This window comes from Pararge aegeria, chromosome 16 (genome assembly GCF_905163445.1).
Source record: "Pararge aegeria chromosome 16, ilParAegt1.1, whole genome shotgun sequence".
NCBI lineage: Eukaryota > Metazoa > Arthropoda > Insecta > Lepidoptera > Nymphalidae > Pararge > Pararge aegeria.
The window spans coordinates 4,790,957-4,809,946 of record NC_053195.1 but is presented as its reverse complement, the minus strand read 5'-3'; the positions used below and the strand labels follow the sequence as shown (position 1 = coordinate 4,809,946).

General features: G+C 36.7%; 2 protein-coding genes across 2 annotated transcripts; one reads left to right on the top strand and one right to left on the bottom strand.

Annotated features, from left to right (window-relative positions):
• Positions 1 to 2,923: 2,923 nt before the first annotated feature.
• Positions 2,924 to 14,707, top strand: LOC120630682. Its single transcript, XM_039899957.1, has 3 exons — positions 2,924 to 3,011; positions 12,579 to 12,757; positions 13,871 to 14,707. The coding sequence occupies exons 1-3, from the start codon at positions 2,924 to 2,926 to the stop codon at positions 14,705 to 14,707; spliced, it is 1,104 nt and encodes a 367-aa protein (XP_039755891.1).
• Positions 14,708 to 16,507: 1,800 nt separating this feature from the next.
• Positions 16,508 to 18,090, bottom strand: LOC120630402 (mitochondrial thiamine pyrophosphate carrier-like). The gene has a single exon (XM_039899627.1). The coding sequence runs from the start codon at positions 18,056 to 18,058 to the stop codon at positions 17,090 to 17,092; it is 969 nt and encodes a 322-aa protein (XP_039755561.1). The 5' UTR covers positions 18,059 to 18,090; the 3' UTR covers positions 16,508 to 17,089.
• Positions 18,091 to 18,990: the final 900 nt, after the last annotated feature.

The window sequence follows — 18,990 nt, the reverse complement described above, 5'->3', positions numbered from 1 at the left end:
TGGAAAATTAGAGATATGTAGGTACATAGATAAAGAAAAGAAACGGAACAACAAATCTGTAGAGCAAATTTCTTCAACAGTTTTACTAAAAATCGGTAATATTTAAATTTTTTTGTAACATCTTCTATATCTATCTATATATATAAAAGACAAAGTGTGTGGTTATGTTCCGTATAGTATCCAAGTTGTGGAAACTTCATTGGTCTATGTGATCCAAAAATACGGCATTACTTTTATGTATAATTATACTGTTTGTTTCCCTTGAAAAGCTAATAAATAAAAATAAATAAATAGGCTCCGAAACGGCTGCACCGATCTCAATGAAACTTTCAGGGAATCTCCGAATTGACCTGGCGAGTAATCCTGTAAAGTTTGGTGACTCGTCGTTTGGTGAGAACTCCTTTTTTTGAACTGTCAAATACAGCTTTTATTTACTATGATTTTATTGTTGAGTGTACATGGGTGTAGATAATGATCTTCACTCGCTCGAGAAGAGAATAGAAGAGAATGAATACGGAGAGAAATAAATGATTTAATATATTATGAGACTTAAATTAAAAATTTAATGATGTAAGTTTATTGCTTAAATAAAATAAAGCAAAATCTAGCCTGGCGAAGAGGGCTGGGTACTCTAGTACCTAGGTAATAAAAGCTCTCCGACAACGAAAGTTTGAAAGCATTCTAGTTAATGTGTTTTTGTTTTATTTATAAAGAAAATTATCATTTTTATATTCTTCATTTATTATTCTTTTATAAATTCTTATTTATATACAAATAATAGAAGATAGTCCATACTCTTCTTTCTATTTTTTTTAATTTTGGCTATATCAACCTCTAAGCTTTATATATAAGAGGTGGCTTGTGCCCAGCAATGGGTCTGCAATGCAGGTTGGTTGACTTTAACAATTATAATTACATACTGTCGTCGGCCTAACGTACTCTCCAGACTAAAGGAATAAATTATTACTCAATGCATATAAGAAAATACGCTTTTTTTTCGCACGACTTAATCATCTTTTTTAGGAGCCCAACTTCACAACTAGGTCCGAGTTCGAATCCCAGCACGCACCTCTAACTTTTCTAAGTTATGTGTATTTTTTGTTAAGTAATAAAAAATATCACTTGCTTCGACGGTGAAGGAAAACATCGTGAGGAAACCTGCATGCCTGAGAGTTCTACATAATGTTCTCAAAGGTAAGGTTCCCCATCTCTCTCTTGTGAGAGGGTTCTCTATTGTGAGAGGAGACCCATGCCCTGTAGTGGGTCGGTAATGGGTCGATATGATGAAGTAACATTCTACGAAGTTTCTACGCGGTATCGTACCGAGTCGCGTCGTCGTTTCACGTCATATATATCAGTAGAATGGTCACTAGCCACGGCCGAATCCTCCCACCAGCCAGGTGCCCGATTCACAAACTTTTTAAATAAGTCGCCAAATCTTTGTCAAACATAACGCATATTTTGATAGCGACAGTTGTCTACTCATTGGATATTTTGTAATGAGGTTATCAGGTCACCGCTTAGAAAAAAATTCTGTATCTTCTCTAATTGTTAAAATAAAGAAATGGTCTATCCCGAAATTGCCCCTGCCATATATCATATTATGTTGTAACATGGTTTCTCGTAAGATTCATATCATGCATGTTCCTAAATATCATACAAATTACAATTATCTAAAACATCGTTCTCGCTCTAATAACCCCTTCATCCGCCATTGCCACCATAAACTAAAGTAGGTCCTCAACATATTTGAGCCACGGAAAACTAAGAACAATAACTTTTAACTAAAGAATAGATACAAAATAACACGCTATGTACTTTTTGTTCCACAACTTTTTGTCTTTCACGACTGTCGCGACTAGAGTACTTTTATATATAGGACTTTCCCATTGCTCACGACGACATTTGGAGATTAAAAGATTGAGAGGTTTTATTTGATGTATTTTAGCGTGTCATCCAGCAAACATCAACAAGTTATGTTTAAGAGCAGATGGTCTTAACAACTTGTCGTGTGGTGACGGTGGCTGATCAGAAAACAGTTGTCCTCACCTCTCTTCCCGCGAGTGTCGAGAGGCAACTAAGAGAAAATAATGGGGAACGGGCATCAGCGTCCTCAGTTCTACAATTACCATCTGCTGCGATTGTCAACCCGTCTGGTCGAACCCAGCGTGGTGAATGGTGAATATGGGCAAAAACTTCCGTTTGGAGAGGCCTTTAGTCTAGCAGTGGACTGTTATAGGCTATGATTGTTGTCTAAACAATAATAAATTGATTGATTGCTTGTTTAGGCATATGCCTAAGTCAAAAAGCTTGCGACAACTTAGGTACGACGATTAATATATGGCAATGTTTTGATCTAGACTTTTCACTTTTTAATCGGCTTCGTACGCTCAGGTTGCCTTTAAAAGATCACTTTTAGTGATAAGGCCGCCTTTGCACCCTAGCACTAAGTACTATTACTCTTTTCCTTGTATTTTTCCTATTGTGTTGTGTTGCAATAAAGTTTTTCTATTCTATTCTATTCTATTCTAGACATAATGAACCGGATAGAATTCAGTTCTAACCTCATAATATGATAATTGTCGATAAATGCCACTCCACATGTTTGTTCGACGTGTGGGAGGTGAAATGACTACATAATTGTCTACTTAATGCTCAATTTGTCTAGCGACATGTCGTCGGTCCGCTCCCACGGTGCCTAGAATGTCTAAGAATGAGCGGGGATCGTTTTCCACTGGCTGCACTTCTTATTGTCTCTTGATTCTTCACTTCCATATTTTATTTCGTATTTCGAATTCGTAGTGAGAGGAAGCCATTGTTCAGTTTCGCGCTAAATTTGGACACTTATTTTTTTACGCAAGACACCTGCTAAAAGTCTTTTGTACATAAATTTAACGTTTGATGTATGTCTGTTACAGTGAAAATGGTGAAATTTTGGTGGATGTTCATTTTATTTGTGAAAACTGCTTCGGCTAGTGACAATGAGTTGCCAGACTCCGAATCAGAGAAAAGTAAGTTTACTTTTATTTAAGGAGTCTCTTTCCTAGTCTATGATCTCCTATTCCTTTTAGATAAAAAATAGGGCAAAGAATTTTTAAATTCTGAATTTTGGTATGGGTGTTTGGGATGGGTGTGATATGCCCTAACAAGTTGGCCCGTTTCTATAGTAGTCTTCATCAATACTTATACATACAGCTATACTATGGAGGGTAGAGGTAAGGAGAGTCATCTGTGTATATGAAAAAGTGTCGTCAAAATGTATTAAATTAGGATGGCGCCAAATTTGCATCAGGGTAACTCTTAAAAGAAGCGCCAAATATAAATATTGTTAGAGTAGGCTTAAAAAATAAACAAGGAAGTATGGAGATACAAGGAAGTAAGGTTATATTTACCACAATATTTTGTACAACGTAAGTTGTTGAAATTCTCAATAATTAACTACTTTAGTCGATAATGACATTAAATTTTTTAACTCGGCATACTTCAATTCATCTACGATTGCTACATTCATACCATACCAAGTGCATCCACCAGCGCCATTGTGGAGGATTTTTGAACTGTTATTTAGCGCAACAACTGGACACTTTTTCAACTTTTCTCCCATATAAGATGACTCTCCTTACCTCTACCCTCCATAAGCAATACTTAACAGCTGTCGAACATTAGTTTAAAAGAACTGTCAATTTAAAAAAACCGTACAAATGCAAAGGTAAAAAATAAAATCCCTACTGTGTGTACCTACACTTTCAAATTCCGAACGGAAATGAAACTTTTAAAGGTATACATGTATTTTCTGATTGAATAAAGGTTTTTTGACGTGACAACGTCTTATAAATTGGTTTGCCGGATGACACTTCAAGAAACTGCGTTACGCTCCGCTCACGTTATGCGCTCACAATGAGAGCGAGTGAGAGGCACGCGTCCCTTCCACTCGGGCATGGTTAGCCCGCCTAAGAGTGAGAGAGACAGACATAAAAAGTGAAAGGCACGCGTCCCTTTGTAGTAAACGCTGTTTCATTGTACGCAAATGTATTGCAAGTTATTGTATGTATATTTGTATATAAATACGTATGTATGTGTAAAGGTAAAAATAAAATTTTGTTAATATGAAATTCAGTGCGAGATTCTTTGTATAAATTAATGTTTTAAATATAATTCTTTGTATAAATAAATGTTTTAAATTGTTACTATTATTTCATCCTTCTTCCTACTATACGAATGAATATTCACATTAAAATTATTTTACCACTCAAAGTCGTTGTCACGTAAGACTTTCGCCCGTATACCGACTTTACAGGCAACCAATTTTTTTTTTAATTTAACTTACTTTACTATGAAGTATTCTCTTTTCACCCCCTTAGCGTGTAAAAATAATATTAACGCATTCCTTAGTGCAAAATTCAACTCGTGTAGGTAAGGTAAACCAGCCGCTGAAACCTACTTAGGTATGTTTAAGGAAGCTGTGGAATACCTTTCAAACTTTCCTGAAACCTGTTTTGCCTGCTTTTCAAAACCTGCAAAGAATCAAAAAAATACATGGCCCATTGTGTCCAAAAACAGTGAAACCGCCACGCGCACAACTCACTTAAACCCGCGTAATGAACAATATTTTCCCATTTTCCCCATTTTATGGTGGGTAAACGTTTAGAACAGAGGTAAAAGGTCTTGCAGCTTTTCCTTCTGCCAGAGGTTGCCTGTAAGAGATTGCTTGTTCTTTTGTTTATTCTTTATTTTATGTATATTTTAATGTTTGTCTGCAATAAAGTATTTCTTCTTCTCAAATAATTACTGTCAACAGTTAAATGGAATGAAGTGTAGTCACACCGCCGGTTCGAAAAATACTACTAAAGTGGAGTGGTTCTTGGTGCTTTAATAATGGTCCTGTACACGGATTCTGTATGTTCTTTATTCTGTGTAAACCTGATTCCCGGCTTCTTTGGATGTCACCAAAATATTTTATTTTGTGTGGCCAAGGAGAATCTCAGAGAAAAAAATAATTCATTGTTCTTAGCAGTAAGCTTATAAATACGAGAGTGGTAGTTCCTTCCAAGCCATAGTAACATATCAAATCAATTTGGTTCTGATGATAAAAATTAACACCTGTGACGACATTTGTCTAACATACATTTTTTCTTCCTCCCAAAGTCCCCCGTCCTTTCAGTGTTAAATTTTTGTTAATATTTTTCTTCAGTCCTTATTATATGTAGATTGTTATGTAAATATATAGTAAGTCATACAATTAAAGTATAATGTATATAATAATGTTTATAATATCCCCTTCAATTGATAGTTGAAATAAAGACAAAATTGCGTTTCTGTGAAAATACAAGAAACAATATTTAACCTTTAAATCAAATTATTCTTCTTAAAAAAAAACTTCTAAAATATCCTTTTAAATGTCACTTATGACTGTAAAAAACACTGGTGATATTTACGAAAAGGTTCGATATACGAACTCGAGAAAAGAGTTCTTTACATATATGTAAAGTTCTGTGTTATAACATATTCATATTTGTGTTGTCTGTGATGTCTTAGGTTATGAACTAACAAGCTAATTACAACTATTTATTTCTTGGTACATATTCAATATTAACCTTTCATTAGTTTCACCGATCGATCTCCTTCGCGCCTTCTCCATCTACAAAACATTGGCGAAGTACCTTGTGCCCAGTAAGCACAGACAAAAGCCATAGACAAGAATTGAATTGAATTGAACATACGTTTTGTTAGCTAATACGAAGTGCACGGCTTCTTCCGCTCGGTTTAAATTTCAAAAGTCTCCGCGGGAACTTTCCTTTTCCCGAGAAAAAAAGTATTTATGTCATGTTAGTTTAATTAATTTAATCTCAAAAGGACTGCACGGTTCAGGACAGCAACCATCCAAAATCCACAGATTACGAAATTCGCGGTTTGCTTTTTTGCAGTGATTGCACCTGTGTTGCAATTGCTTTAATGAACGATTTTATGGGAGTGATGGTATGTATTGTACGTGTGGTTAAACCTGCCAGCCCGCGTTGGAGCAGCTTGGTGGGTCTGTGCTATATTCTATGACTGTGATTACTGACGTAGAAACAGCAATTCTTGTTTACTTTGCGTACTTTCATAGTGTGAAAAGAGCTGTACGGTCAATATATAAACTTAAAACACGTGAATCCCTCCTTGAAAAATTTAAAGAAATATTAACTTACGTTAACCTCACAATATATTTATTACAATATAAGTAGTATTTGTAAGACAAAACAATACTCTTTATAAACGAGTATGCATAGTCAGTACAAATTTAAAAGATTGTAAACTGTAAAATGAAGTTGAAAAATAGCAATCTGCTGAGTTTCTTGCCGGGTCTTCTCGGTGGAATCTGCCTACCGAACCGGTGGTAGAGTCACTACAAACAGACTGACTTGACGTTTCAAAAACGCTTATAAACTGGACCTACTTGAAATAAATGAATTTGGAATTTTTGTGAAGCCTCTGTCCAGCAGCAAGACACTAAAATTCTTATAGTGGTAGACGACATTCCCTGACATAAAGCTAGACCAGAGTTGTTACAACACTAAAACATGACGTAACAATTTAAAAAAAAACCCACACTTTTGAATACCTACGAATTGCAATGGAAGTAACGCAGTTCACACGCTTTCCATTTCAAATTATTTTTTTTCACATCATTTAAATTATAGCCAGTCAAGCAGTGCTTTAGGTAGCGGACTGAAATCATAGCGGTCATAGTTTGAAATCTCACCATCCGACCTAATATAAAAGTACCTCTGTAATATCAATACAATATTCTGTATGGAAAAGGCAGCTAAAAGGAAACCTAAATAGTAAATAGGCAAATACCCAAGAGAGTCGTAAAAGGGATAAATTTAAAGAATTTAAAATAATGACGGTGCATCAGTACATATTTGAAAATATAACAAATTTAAAAAGAAAATGGACTGCAAGGCTATTAATAATGCCAGCTCGATATCGAAGCTCACTCAAGTGAGAAAGATCACTTCGAAAGCGATCTCTCATAACCTTGATATGATATTCTCTAAACACCTGCTACTCTGTAAGGACGTGTTTGTAACTCGACAGCTAAATCCGCGATGAGTTTGGAAATTCGTATTTTCTATAACTCGATAGTAAAGGTGGCGCCGCACTGCCGGATGCGGCGGAGAGATAAACTGTATATTCCGGCTAATTTGAAATTATGCGATGAGGTTTGGTATTCGGTAAGGTCTCGATCGTCGAATTACTCTCCTTCGAAACTCGTATCAAGTTGTCAAACAAAAAGTTAGTCAAGAGCAATCGAGTTCTTTTTCGGTTATTTTTGTAACATTTAAGTTAATTGTAGCTATTATTAAAACCACGGCTCATTAGATTGTATTGAAAGTCGACGCCAAGCAACTGAGATTCGTAAATTTCAATTATTTCATATGCACAAAGACTTTGTCCTACCGACTTTGTGTTACCGGTTGTCGAAAGAGTTGATCGATACTATATTCAAAGATATTAAATATCTTATAATAGCACTTCGGCTTCAAAAAAAATTTTAGGTCTTCAAATAAAACGCAAAGCATAAACATTTATTAATATTATTAGCATAATATGTAAAATATGATTTTAACTTTGCCAACTGCTTCCACGTCTTCACACAGCCTCCTAGGCTATTAAGTTGTATTGGCACGTCTTCCAGGATCTTCGGGCTGCGTCTATTTCACTAGGCACTTTACAGAAACCTTTTGCCAGGATTGGGATAATCTCTAAAAACTCTACTTGAGTTTTTTAATCTTTAATATTTATAACGTTTTTTCATTTTTTAATGTAAGTACGATAAACCGCTAACGAAGAATAACTATTTATTTGGAAAAATTAACTTTCACATTTGTTTTATAAATATAACTTAGAATAAACTAATTGTTTTATAAATATAACCTAAAATAAACTATTTAAAACTAAATTAAATCTAAAACGTCCTCGAAACCACCGCAGCGAGCGCACAGTTCCTAAGATGCTGGCAGCATTGCGCTGCTCAACTTGATACATATTATACATTTACTTAATTTATTAATTCTCGTCAACCCATTACCGGCCCGCTACAGAGCACGGTTGTGCTCAGTGAGAAGTGGTTAGGGCGGTAGTCCACCACGCTGGCCCAGAGCGGATTGGTGGACCCCAGACAACATTATGTAACACTCTCAAGCATGCAGGTTTCCTCACGATATTTTCCCTTATCGTTGAAGCAAGTGATATTTTTAACGCGCTATTACCGCTTAATATATATAATATACTAGCTGTTGCCCGCGTCTGCGTTCTATTTCGTTCGCGTTTTAAGATGTGGCAATTAATTTAGTTGTTGTAGTTCTAAAAAAAATTCAAGTATTCAGTATAGCTAAGCCTTTTGAGGGGTTTGCTGCTGTCCGCTGAGGAGTTCTGTCCTCTATCTCCAACCACATTCATCAGATCTTACACAGTTTGGGCAAAATTAAACACATATTATAACCTCTACAGTACAAAAATAATTATTTAAAATTGTTATAATTTGTCGGAGTTATTGTGTAAAATCGTCAAACACTTTCATCCCCTCTCCCAAAGGAACCGAGCTTATTGTCGAGATAAAAAGTATCCTATATTACTTCTAACACTTCCAAGAATATGTGTACAAAGTTCCTTGACGATCGGTTTAGTAGTTTTTGCGTGAAAGCGTAACAAACAAACTTACAATGACATTTATAATATTAGTATTAGTGGATAGGGATAGCGATAATAAACGCATAGCCCCGGCTAAGTTTGTGGACTCCTCTTAGACCAGCACGCCTAGCATGGGCAGAGGACAATTATCTCATCGGTTTAGGATACAAATGTATCTTCTCCCACAGCTTTATCAACTCTCGGAGCACTGGCGCACAAGTGGAATTAAAATCCAAATAATATATGTGTAATAATAAACAGGTGTACACTTCTCATATTCCATAATCCCGTGCATGAGCAGGTGGACTCGTTCTTTATATATCTCTTGACAGGGGATAGACATAACAGGCATCGAAAAAAATATTTGCCAAAACCATGAGCACTGATTAGAATAAGTACTTTGTGACATTGACCGGGGATACGTGTTTCGATGGGCAGGAGACATTTTCTCCACGGGGAAAGGATAAAATATGTATCCCCTCCCGCAATTATATCCACCTTCCGAGCATGGGCACACGTGTGGACATATATCCATTATCCACAGTGTATATAATACGAATTTGCAAACTCATTGCCGATTTAGCTGTCGAGTTACAAAAACGATCTTCCAGAATAGCCCTGCTGTTACAATGAGTAAAAATATTAGAAGCAAAAATAAACTCATTGTGCAGTTTCCTAGGCTACATAAAATTCCTAATTCATTCAAGGGCAATTTTATATTATTTTATAACAAATTACCGAAAGAAATCTTTGAAGATCAATAAGTTCAAAGTTTATATAAACTGTAAGCTTACAGAAAAATCCTATTATAATGTTTAGGATTACTTAAACGATAAAAAAGCTTGGGTGTGAATTGCTCTAACTTCATAGCCTAATATTAATTTACTGTGAAATGGTGATAACAAAAAAAAATACCCGGCTAAGTTTGTTGTGGGCTCTTCTTAGACCAGGGCGCGTTTGGAACCCTCGTAGTTTTAGGTTTAAGTTGGCGAACGAAGTTATCACCTTACAATTATGTGAACATATTGTATGAACGCTTCATAAGTGCCTGTGACAGGTATACTTATATGAATAAAGAAAATTTAAATTTGAATTATAGCTACTTATTTAAAAATGTTGTGATTTCAGTTCGAGCCTTCCGAGATTTGTAGTTCGGGGGTCATTTTAAAAATAAGAAATTCTTTTACTACAATTATTTATTTTATACTTATTATAGCTTTTTGAGATGTCCTTCGTGGAGGCTGAGGCGCCCTTTTAGCTTAGGGTCCCCAGAGCATTGCCCTCCTAGTTCTAGGGGGTTTCGTCATGGGATAATAAATAACCAAAATACTGTGTTATAAAATAAGTATTTTATCTGTATTTTGTGAATAAAATCTCGACGTTTGTCGTCTGCCATTTCACGGTTCTAAGCACGAGACAATAGAAGTGAAAAGGTACGAACGCTATGGAAAATAATTGCGCGTAAACTTTCCTTTTTTTATCTAATAATATCGCTATTTGCTCTTGTACCCGTTAGATCTACATATTTCCTCCACTAATTTATTAAGTAGTTTATAATTGTTTGCTACCGAACTACTTAACTGTTAGACAAAATGCTTAATCTCAGTCATATTGGTTAGAAGCGTAAAGCAGTGGAATCTGCATGGTGTTAAATTGTTGAACTGAATTATTCACTGTAAAGTGAACATCTCCTGAGCTTGCTCCGGTGTCGGAACGAAACGTGCGTAGAGAGTACATTGCCGTTACAGGAGAAGTTTAAATTTCTTGGAGTGCAGTCTGAACTTAGATTGAGTCGTGCGCTGACTTTGAGCATGCCGTTCCACAAAACGAAGTTTTATAAGCATTCGTTCACTGTCAAAGCTACTGAATTGTGGAATGCAATCCCATTGAGCATAAGACAGTCGAAGTCATTGAGCATATTTAAAAATGCTGTGGCTCATTATCTCGCTCCGTAAAGACTACTATTATTATTTATTTATCTACTCAAGCTCATATTTAAGTATTTATGGTATATTAAGATATGTATTAGTATATTATTTTTTTATATTTATCAATAGTATTTTTTATTTTTGTAGTCTGGTTTAGTATGTAGATATTCGTATGTATGTACTAAATAGTGTTTATTTGTTTTCTTTTTAGTTTTCCTAATCCTAAGGTTGCCTGGCAGAGATCGCTACTTAGCGATAAGGCCGCCTTTTGTATCCTGCTTCATTCCTTATGTGTTTGTTCTTTTTTTTTGTCTCGTTTTTCTGAGTGGTGTACAAATAAAGAGTATAAATAAATAAATAAAAAAAATTGCCGAAGATCTGTTTTGTGTTCAGTATAAAGATTAAGTCCACCAATCCGCACTGGACCAGCGTGGTGGACTTAACCCCTTCTAATTGTGGGAGGAGACTCGTCCCCTATAGTGGGCCGGTAATTGGTTGATATGATGATGACGTCGATGAAAAGATTCTACTGCTTTTCACGGAGTACAGCAAATTAAGCTTAATTTTCATGGTAAATCCCGGTCACACAATTGCCATATACATTTTGACGACCCCCCTGGTGCAGCGGTTAGCGTAGTGTATTTAGGTGGTATGTCCCGGGTTCGATTCCCGGCAGGGGTGATTTGGAAATTTATAATTTCTGAATTTTCTCTAGTCGGTTCTAGTGGGATGCTTCGGCCGTATCTCCTTACCACCGTCCGTCAAAGACCTCCTGCTTAGCAAAATAGCGTTCCGGTACGATATCACGTGGAAGCCGAATGCGGGTTTGGGTATGACATAGCTGCCATGTCCTTGACAGGCTAGCCCGTGACTATCTTAGAATGCATCATCACTTACTACCAGGTGAGATTGTAGTCAAGGACTTATCAATATATACAACGAGTAAAAGAATTACGACTGATATTGAAGGATTCATAAGTGTATTTCTATTTCCCTCTCTGCTATGAGAGCTTATGTCCAGCATAGAAACATTAAAAATGGACTGAGGGTGATGGTGACAATGATCATAATATGAACCGATGCACGTTTACTGTTGGCACGTCAACATAAGTCTTTCAAAAGGAATAACCCTGTAAAAATTGTATAAAAAGAAGCATATATATTTTTCCTTACAAACGAATTCAAAACATTCTAACTGTTTCCTAATAATGGGATGTTTCTGATTTCTTTCAGTAAAAACTATGGCAGTGGTTTACTCAAAAACTACTAGGTTTTCATAGTCACAGTTAAGTGTCAGAGACAGTATATAATGTGCCTCTAACCTGTGTAAAGCCTGGGAAGTATTATTTTGGTTTTCATTAACCTGTTGTATAAATTTTGTCAATCGCCTTGTAGGCATATAACAGATGTAGAACATAAGTTTAAAAGAAACATGGCGTAAAACGCAAAAAAATATAGAAGCATTTTCTTGTAAACAGGTGAACGGCCATATAAATCTACTTTATCGCCAAAATTTTCAAAGCGAGTATTCCTTTACAAAGAAACATATGTGCTGTTCGATGATTTTGAGGCTGTTAAATAATTTGACAAACCAAATAACTATCTTTTTGTCTTTTTTCTAGTAACAAAGTTAAATAAATAAATATACATATTACAACAATACACACATCGCCATCTAGCCCCAAAGTAAGCGTAAAATGTGCTATGGGTATTGGGTACACAAGATAATTACTAATGAATCTTTTTATGAATAATATTCATAAATACTTACTTATAATAGATAAACAACCAGACCCTGAAAACCATTCAAGTTCATCACATAAACATTTTCAAGTTGTGGGAATCGAACCCACAGCCTTGGACTCAGAAAGCAGGATCACTGCCCGCTGAGCCAATCGGCCGTTAAAGTTAAACCTCAGATTCGAACTTGGCCGATGTTTTTTAAAAATATCAAATCTCTTTGTTTTTTTTCAGGTTCAAGATTTCTTCCTCTCTTCGAAATGAAGAGGTACGATAGACCGATGGGGTCTAGCTTACAACCATTACCGAACGTCCCGATAGCAGGGGATCGATGTTCGGCGCGCCTAGAATCAGCATTGGAGCAACTTAAAAGAAGAAAGAGGAATCAGCCAAAAAGTTTGGACACACCATTGGTAAACTACGTCTATTAATATCTATCTTCTGTATTATCAACACTACACAACACAAAGCATAAGGTAGGATGGAGTGGATAGAGTTGTATGAAAATAATTGCAATAATGGCAGAGATGTCACAAATCTAAGCTCAAAATACGAGTTCTTCACCCACTAGGAATCATCACCATATCAACAAGTTGACGTCCGTTGCTGGAAGTCAACCGTTAGTAGGTCTTTTTTAGGGAATTTCAAATACCACGGACTTGTGCCGCTGAAGTCCAGCGGCTCCCTGCGAGTCGTTTGATGTCATCCGTCCACCTCGTGGGGGGAGGAGGGGGTCTTGCAGCGCTGCGTTTAACGAGGTCTCTATTCCAGCACCTTGGACTCCGAACGTCTATCGGTTCTCTGAGCTATGTGCCCCGCCCATAACGGTGAACGGTTACTCTGTTCCTTATTAAATATTGAAGATCGTCATAAATGATGAGAACAAGCTAACCTCGGCAGCTCCGCCGGGAAGGTCGTCAAAGAATAATTTACCGCTAAACTCCAATGTTCGTTTGTTGTAGTACCAATTTTTTGTCTTTCAAAACACAGAGAGTGTCGGCGTTAACTGTCTAACTCCGGGCTATAACTGAGAATCCATATGACAGAATAACGTTATATTTACCTCATCATGTCAACCCATTATCGGCCCACTACTTGGCACGAGTCTCCTCTCACAATGAGAAAGGGTTAAGGCACACACCTTTGAGAACGTTATGGAGAACTCTCAGGCATGTAGGTTTCCTTACGATGTTTTCCTTCACCATTGAAGCAAGTGATATATAACGCACATTAATTAGAATTAGAAGTGCTTGCTGGGATTCGAACTTGGCCCCCGGAAATTGAAGCTAAGGTCCTACCCACTTGGCTATCACCGCTTTAATATTTACCAAATCGAACCTAACTGATCCGTAGTAAATAAGACATCGCGTCAAAGTAGTAACATAGAATATCAGTGATAAAGACCGGAATTACACAGGAAATTTGCTAATGCTTGCCGGAGCAGGAAATGTGCTTAATGAACGCCAAATTCGACTGACGAATTCACAACTCACAATTTTTAATTAGTTTTATTGTGTCTTTCGCAGAGTCAAAGCATCGATCTCAATGGATACAGTTTGCATCAATCACTGAGGAGCGCCCCAGTCGATATGTATGTGACAAGGATGCGTGTGCGCCTACCACAGAATTCGAACTGGGTTCGTGTAGAAAAATGCTATTTCGACCCCAGAAACATCTCCCTTGACACAATGCTGCTGTTCCACGACTTAACCATAAGTGGCAACGTGGACTTGTATGAAGCTAACGACCTTGATCGGGCAATACCGCAAAGCCGAAGACTGAGAAGAAATTACGCAGATTTACAGTACGATCCTTACCCGAGCTACGCAAAGCGCAACGAGAATGGCTGCAACATGATATTGAGACTGAGGAAGGCCGGGATCGGCTTCCATACTCGACCGCTGAATCAGCAGCCCGGGAAATTCAACGTTAAAACGGATTCAGAGTTTGTTGAACCAGGCTTTATAAGCGTTTACGCTTATGGCTGCGAGAAGTACGTCAACAGAAACTCGATTAAGAATAAAGACAACTTGCCTTTGAAAAGGAAACGACGTTCTGATGAGTTTTCTTTCGAACCTGGTTTAGAGGTTTCTCCTGATGAAGAAAGCTTAGACAGTAGAACGTCTAACAATTGGGATTATATGTATGAATCAAGTAATAACAGAGTAAGTTACGAAAGAAGCAAACTGTTCCGACCACCTGAGGACGATTTGGATGAAGTAGAGGATATTTCTCGAGAGATGGAAGATATTTTCACGAAGGGAATAAGGACTCTTCTTACTACATATATGAAGAAGGAATTACAGCCGGCTATCAAAGATACGTTAATGCGAAATATGGGTTATGTTATTTCTTACGGGTGATGATGATCCTTGCGTTGCATCTAAAATAACAATGACATTTTTTTATAGTTCATGAATTAGTTTACTTTCCTTTTGAAGATGCGGTTGTGTGCTGGGATAACCTAAGTACCATTTCAAAAATTAATTGAAACAGCTAAAAATAATCTAACCTTAAAACGAAAGTGAGCTAATCCAGAACTTATGGACTTGACAATAAGATGGCTGGTAAAATTACAAAGTTTTCAGGGGCCTTTGTTCTCACTATGATGTTTTTTTTATTGATGCTCCATTAGGGAAATAATTTAAATATACCTAGTTAGTCTGTGGGTCTAGTGTTGTTACACCAATTCCTAGCATGAACTTAGGTATAGCTAAAAAGGTGGAACTTTACTGCTTGTAGCGGAACTGCGCAACACTGAGTAGCCGGAGATTCTCAGGTCCAGGGCACAGTGGTAGACATGTTGCAAGATATGATCCAGCACGGCTAGAATGGGCAAGAGACAATAATATCTCCGGAGATAAGATAAAAAATGTTCTTCTCCCACAACTTCTCAGAGCACTGGCACACAAGTGGATATAATATTCAAATAATATATGTCGTCCTGGTAAACTACGAAGATCAAACTGAATAAAAAAAAAACATAATTCATTTATTTCAAGTAGGCCTAATTTAAGCACTTTTTTAAACTTGTAGTGACTATCATCGGTTTAGAAGGCAGATTTTACCGAGAAGAAGCCGGCAAGCAGCTCAGCAGTTGCTTTTTATCAACATCAACTACTTACATTTTAACATTCATTTTTCTATCTTGTGAGAGATGAAAGCGGAGCCGGATGCTTCGAAGAATGCTTGTCATCAAAAAATTCATTAATTGTATAGTAACGTTTTAACAAATTCTTTAAACTTTTGGATTGGTAGGTCCAAAATTACCTTAGGAAGCGTGATTAGACTGAGAAATTAGAAATGGAGTGTTGACGCTAAACGAGGCAAAGAAATGTTTAATTACGCTCTCAAAATTGTGCAACATTGACTACTAGTGTGTACCTAATAGATTTTATGAACTCTTATACCTTTAGGTAAGGCATCATCGCGGCCTAAAACTGCATCCTTGGTAGCGATATCTTCAACGTTCAAGTTTACGTCCAGCGTGCGACCAATCACAAAAAACGCACATTCGAGCGAGCCTTTTGATTGGTCGACGAGGCTTAGTTAGACGCGGCTGACTGGTTCGAGCTTAGATGCCACGCAAATTGTCGCGCAGTATCGTGCAGGTCTCCAGTGCGGTTTAACCTTAGTCTTATAATTATTTGAAATTATCTATGTAATATAAAATACATAAATTAACCTAAGATCTGTAAACCATTATTTGAAAACCTTCTTCGTGTGTATTGAAAGAAGCTTATTTCAACAAAATCGAATAATGCCATTAAGACATTATAAGTACTTTTCCGTGCCCAAAGTCATCAAAGATCAGCTCATCTGCAGCCTGCCAATGTCGCAAGGCAGGGCACAAGGCATCTTGCATAGGAAAATGTTCAACTATGAATCACTAGGTTCTGGGTCCAATTCTCACATAGAACCTTTTACTATCACAAACGTTATTAGACTTAGGTCACTATTATATACATGTGAAAATAATAATTATTAAAACCCATCAGCCTGTATTAGAGGAGTTTGGTGGGTCTACCATCTATGCTTTAAAACTTTGATGCTATGAGAGGAGGTCTTATGACAGCTGTAGAATGTTGATAACTTATATGATATGGCAGCAGATGATAAGGATTTAGATTTTATGTCTGGCAAAGTAAATGAAAGCTCATATAAATAATTTAAATGATTTAATAAATTATTAATTCTACAATAATTCACATGGCAGATCCGATATGCTATCTTTCTGCATAAGTGAAATGACTATCACAGGTTCTTTTTATAATCTATCTAACACTTATCCATAAATAACACATTTTTACTTCAACCCAAAATTAATAGGAACCAGTTTTACTAGTGTGATTACACTTAACCTAATAATAAGGGTAATATTGGTGCCAATACTGTTGCACAAAAATCTATGAACTAAATTGACATTCTCAACATAGAACTATACCTACGGGGAGCATTGAGAAAAGAACTGGCACCATTATTTATCAAATGACTTTTACTAATAAATTATGTTGAGTAAAAGAAATAGAAATGATTACTTAAATGAGTATAATTTTTATGCTACATATCAGGGTTTAGTGGCGTGCACTTTGTATATGCACAAATGCACTGCCTACCATACAATTTTTATAAACTCATATAGGAACAGGTTTTCCATTTTATGACATCTTCCTGCTTTATGCCTACCCTGGTCAAAAGCCTAGTGCACTCCACTTTGTAAGTTGCCTCTTCTTTTGACATTTCACCTACTTATTCATTCTTAATAAGAAGTATTTAATTTCATCATACACAGCAAAATGTAATGCTGAAACAAATACTGCTTTCAATATACTAGGTCCATACCCTTTGTACAGGGCTAGGAAACCTTCTTCAGCAATAGTCAGTTTAATACAATGTACTGAACCATCACAGTATATCTGTCTACCAAAATCTTTTCTATACATCTGGAAACCTTGAATTTGTAACCTCTTTTTGATAACATCAAATGGGTATATTGCTGTTTTCGATACAAAACCAGCAAAACCGCCGGCTAAAACATTTGCTATTAAAGAGGATTCAACTGCTTCACTAATGTTACTACTACGTTGGAAAAACTTAAGTTTGTTCAATATACTCTCAGTAAATATTTTGTACACAGCAAATTGTATACCAGCATGAGGTGCTATTTGGGCTACTGTTGGTGCTATACCTTTGTATAACGCAAGAGCGCCTTCATTCTTAACTATAAGAGTACATGCGTTCAGAAACCCTCTATAAGCCTTACAAGTTTTTCTTTCAGCGATTAATCTTGTTCTCACAGTGTCAAATGGGAATGATAGGACGGTAGCAACAGTGGCGGCTATCGCTCCGTTACTAAAGGTTATAATATGCTTATGTGTTTTATATAATCCAGGCTCCAGTTGCTGACAAGTATGCGTCAGTCTTTCGAACGTAGAAAACTGTATAATTCCATATGTTACCGATAGTAATTGCGCGGGAATGTGGCCGCTCCACAACGCAGATACACCTTCTTCTCTCACAATAGAACCTATTGCTTGTAATATCGAACTGTACTTCGATCCTCGTTGTATAGGCTCAAGTTGAAGTTGAAACCTTATTTTGAGTACGTCCAGCGGCTGTGCAATGGCCCTCGTTACAGCTCCGGAAGCTCCACCGGCGATTGCACTTTGCGTCCCACTAATTTTAGACTCAATGTTTTCTAATAATTGCACCATTTTAATTTATAATTGTCAAATTCTATAGTATGATTTCGTCTATCATTGGCATTTACAAACAGCTGATTTTCATTTATGAAGCATAAACAACTTTATGTGTTGTAAATAAGATACAAATTTCAATTCAATTCAATTCTTGTTTATGGCTTTTGTCTGTGCCAACTGGGCACAAGGTATTTCGCCAATGTCTTGTAGATGAAGAAGGCACGAAGGAGATTGATCGGTGAAACTAATGAAAAGTTAATTTTGAATTTGTACCAAGAAATAGTTGTTATTAGCTAGTTAGCTCTTTAACCTAAGGACACAGACAACACATGCATATATATCTTACACGGATATTTTTTGTACATTATACTTTAATTTTATTACTTACTATATATTTACATAAAAATCTACAATAAGGACTGAAAACAAACATTAAAAAACATTTAACACTCAAAGGACGGGGGACTTTGGGAGGAAGAATGGTGGGATTATGAAGGTTAACTCATGTTTCTTGGGACGTAAACTTTTACAGTTCCACTGTAGCAGGGTTATTGGGCCCATTTTGGAGTAGTTTAAAAAGTTGGCTTAAGTTTTTGGCAACGTTGGGCGGTAAGGGAATTTCACTACATGGAGCGACAATACTAAGTAGAAATTCGGAGATAAACTCAAGCATTTTACCTTGGGAGGGAGGGTTCTCAACATTGTTGTTGAGAGCGCATCCATTAGGAAGGGATGAGGAGTAATCACCGACAATAGTCTGAACAGCTTTTTTATCGTAGCCCTTTGCTAGAGGAGCTCGGGGACGAGGAGAGCGGAAAACTGTTTGCCGGTAGGAGGTTTTGGAGGAAGTTACATTAGTAGGAGTAAACATTTCTTTTGTTATCTCAGCATAGGACCTGCGGACAGGAGGAAACTGAGATGATGCTTCAATGTAAGATTTATTATTC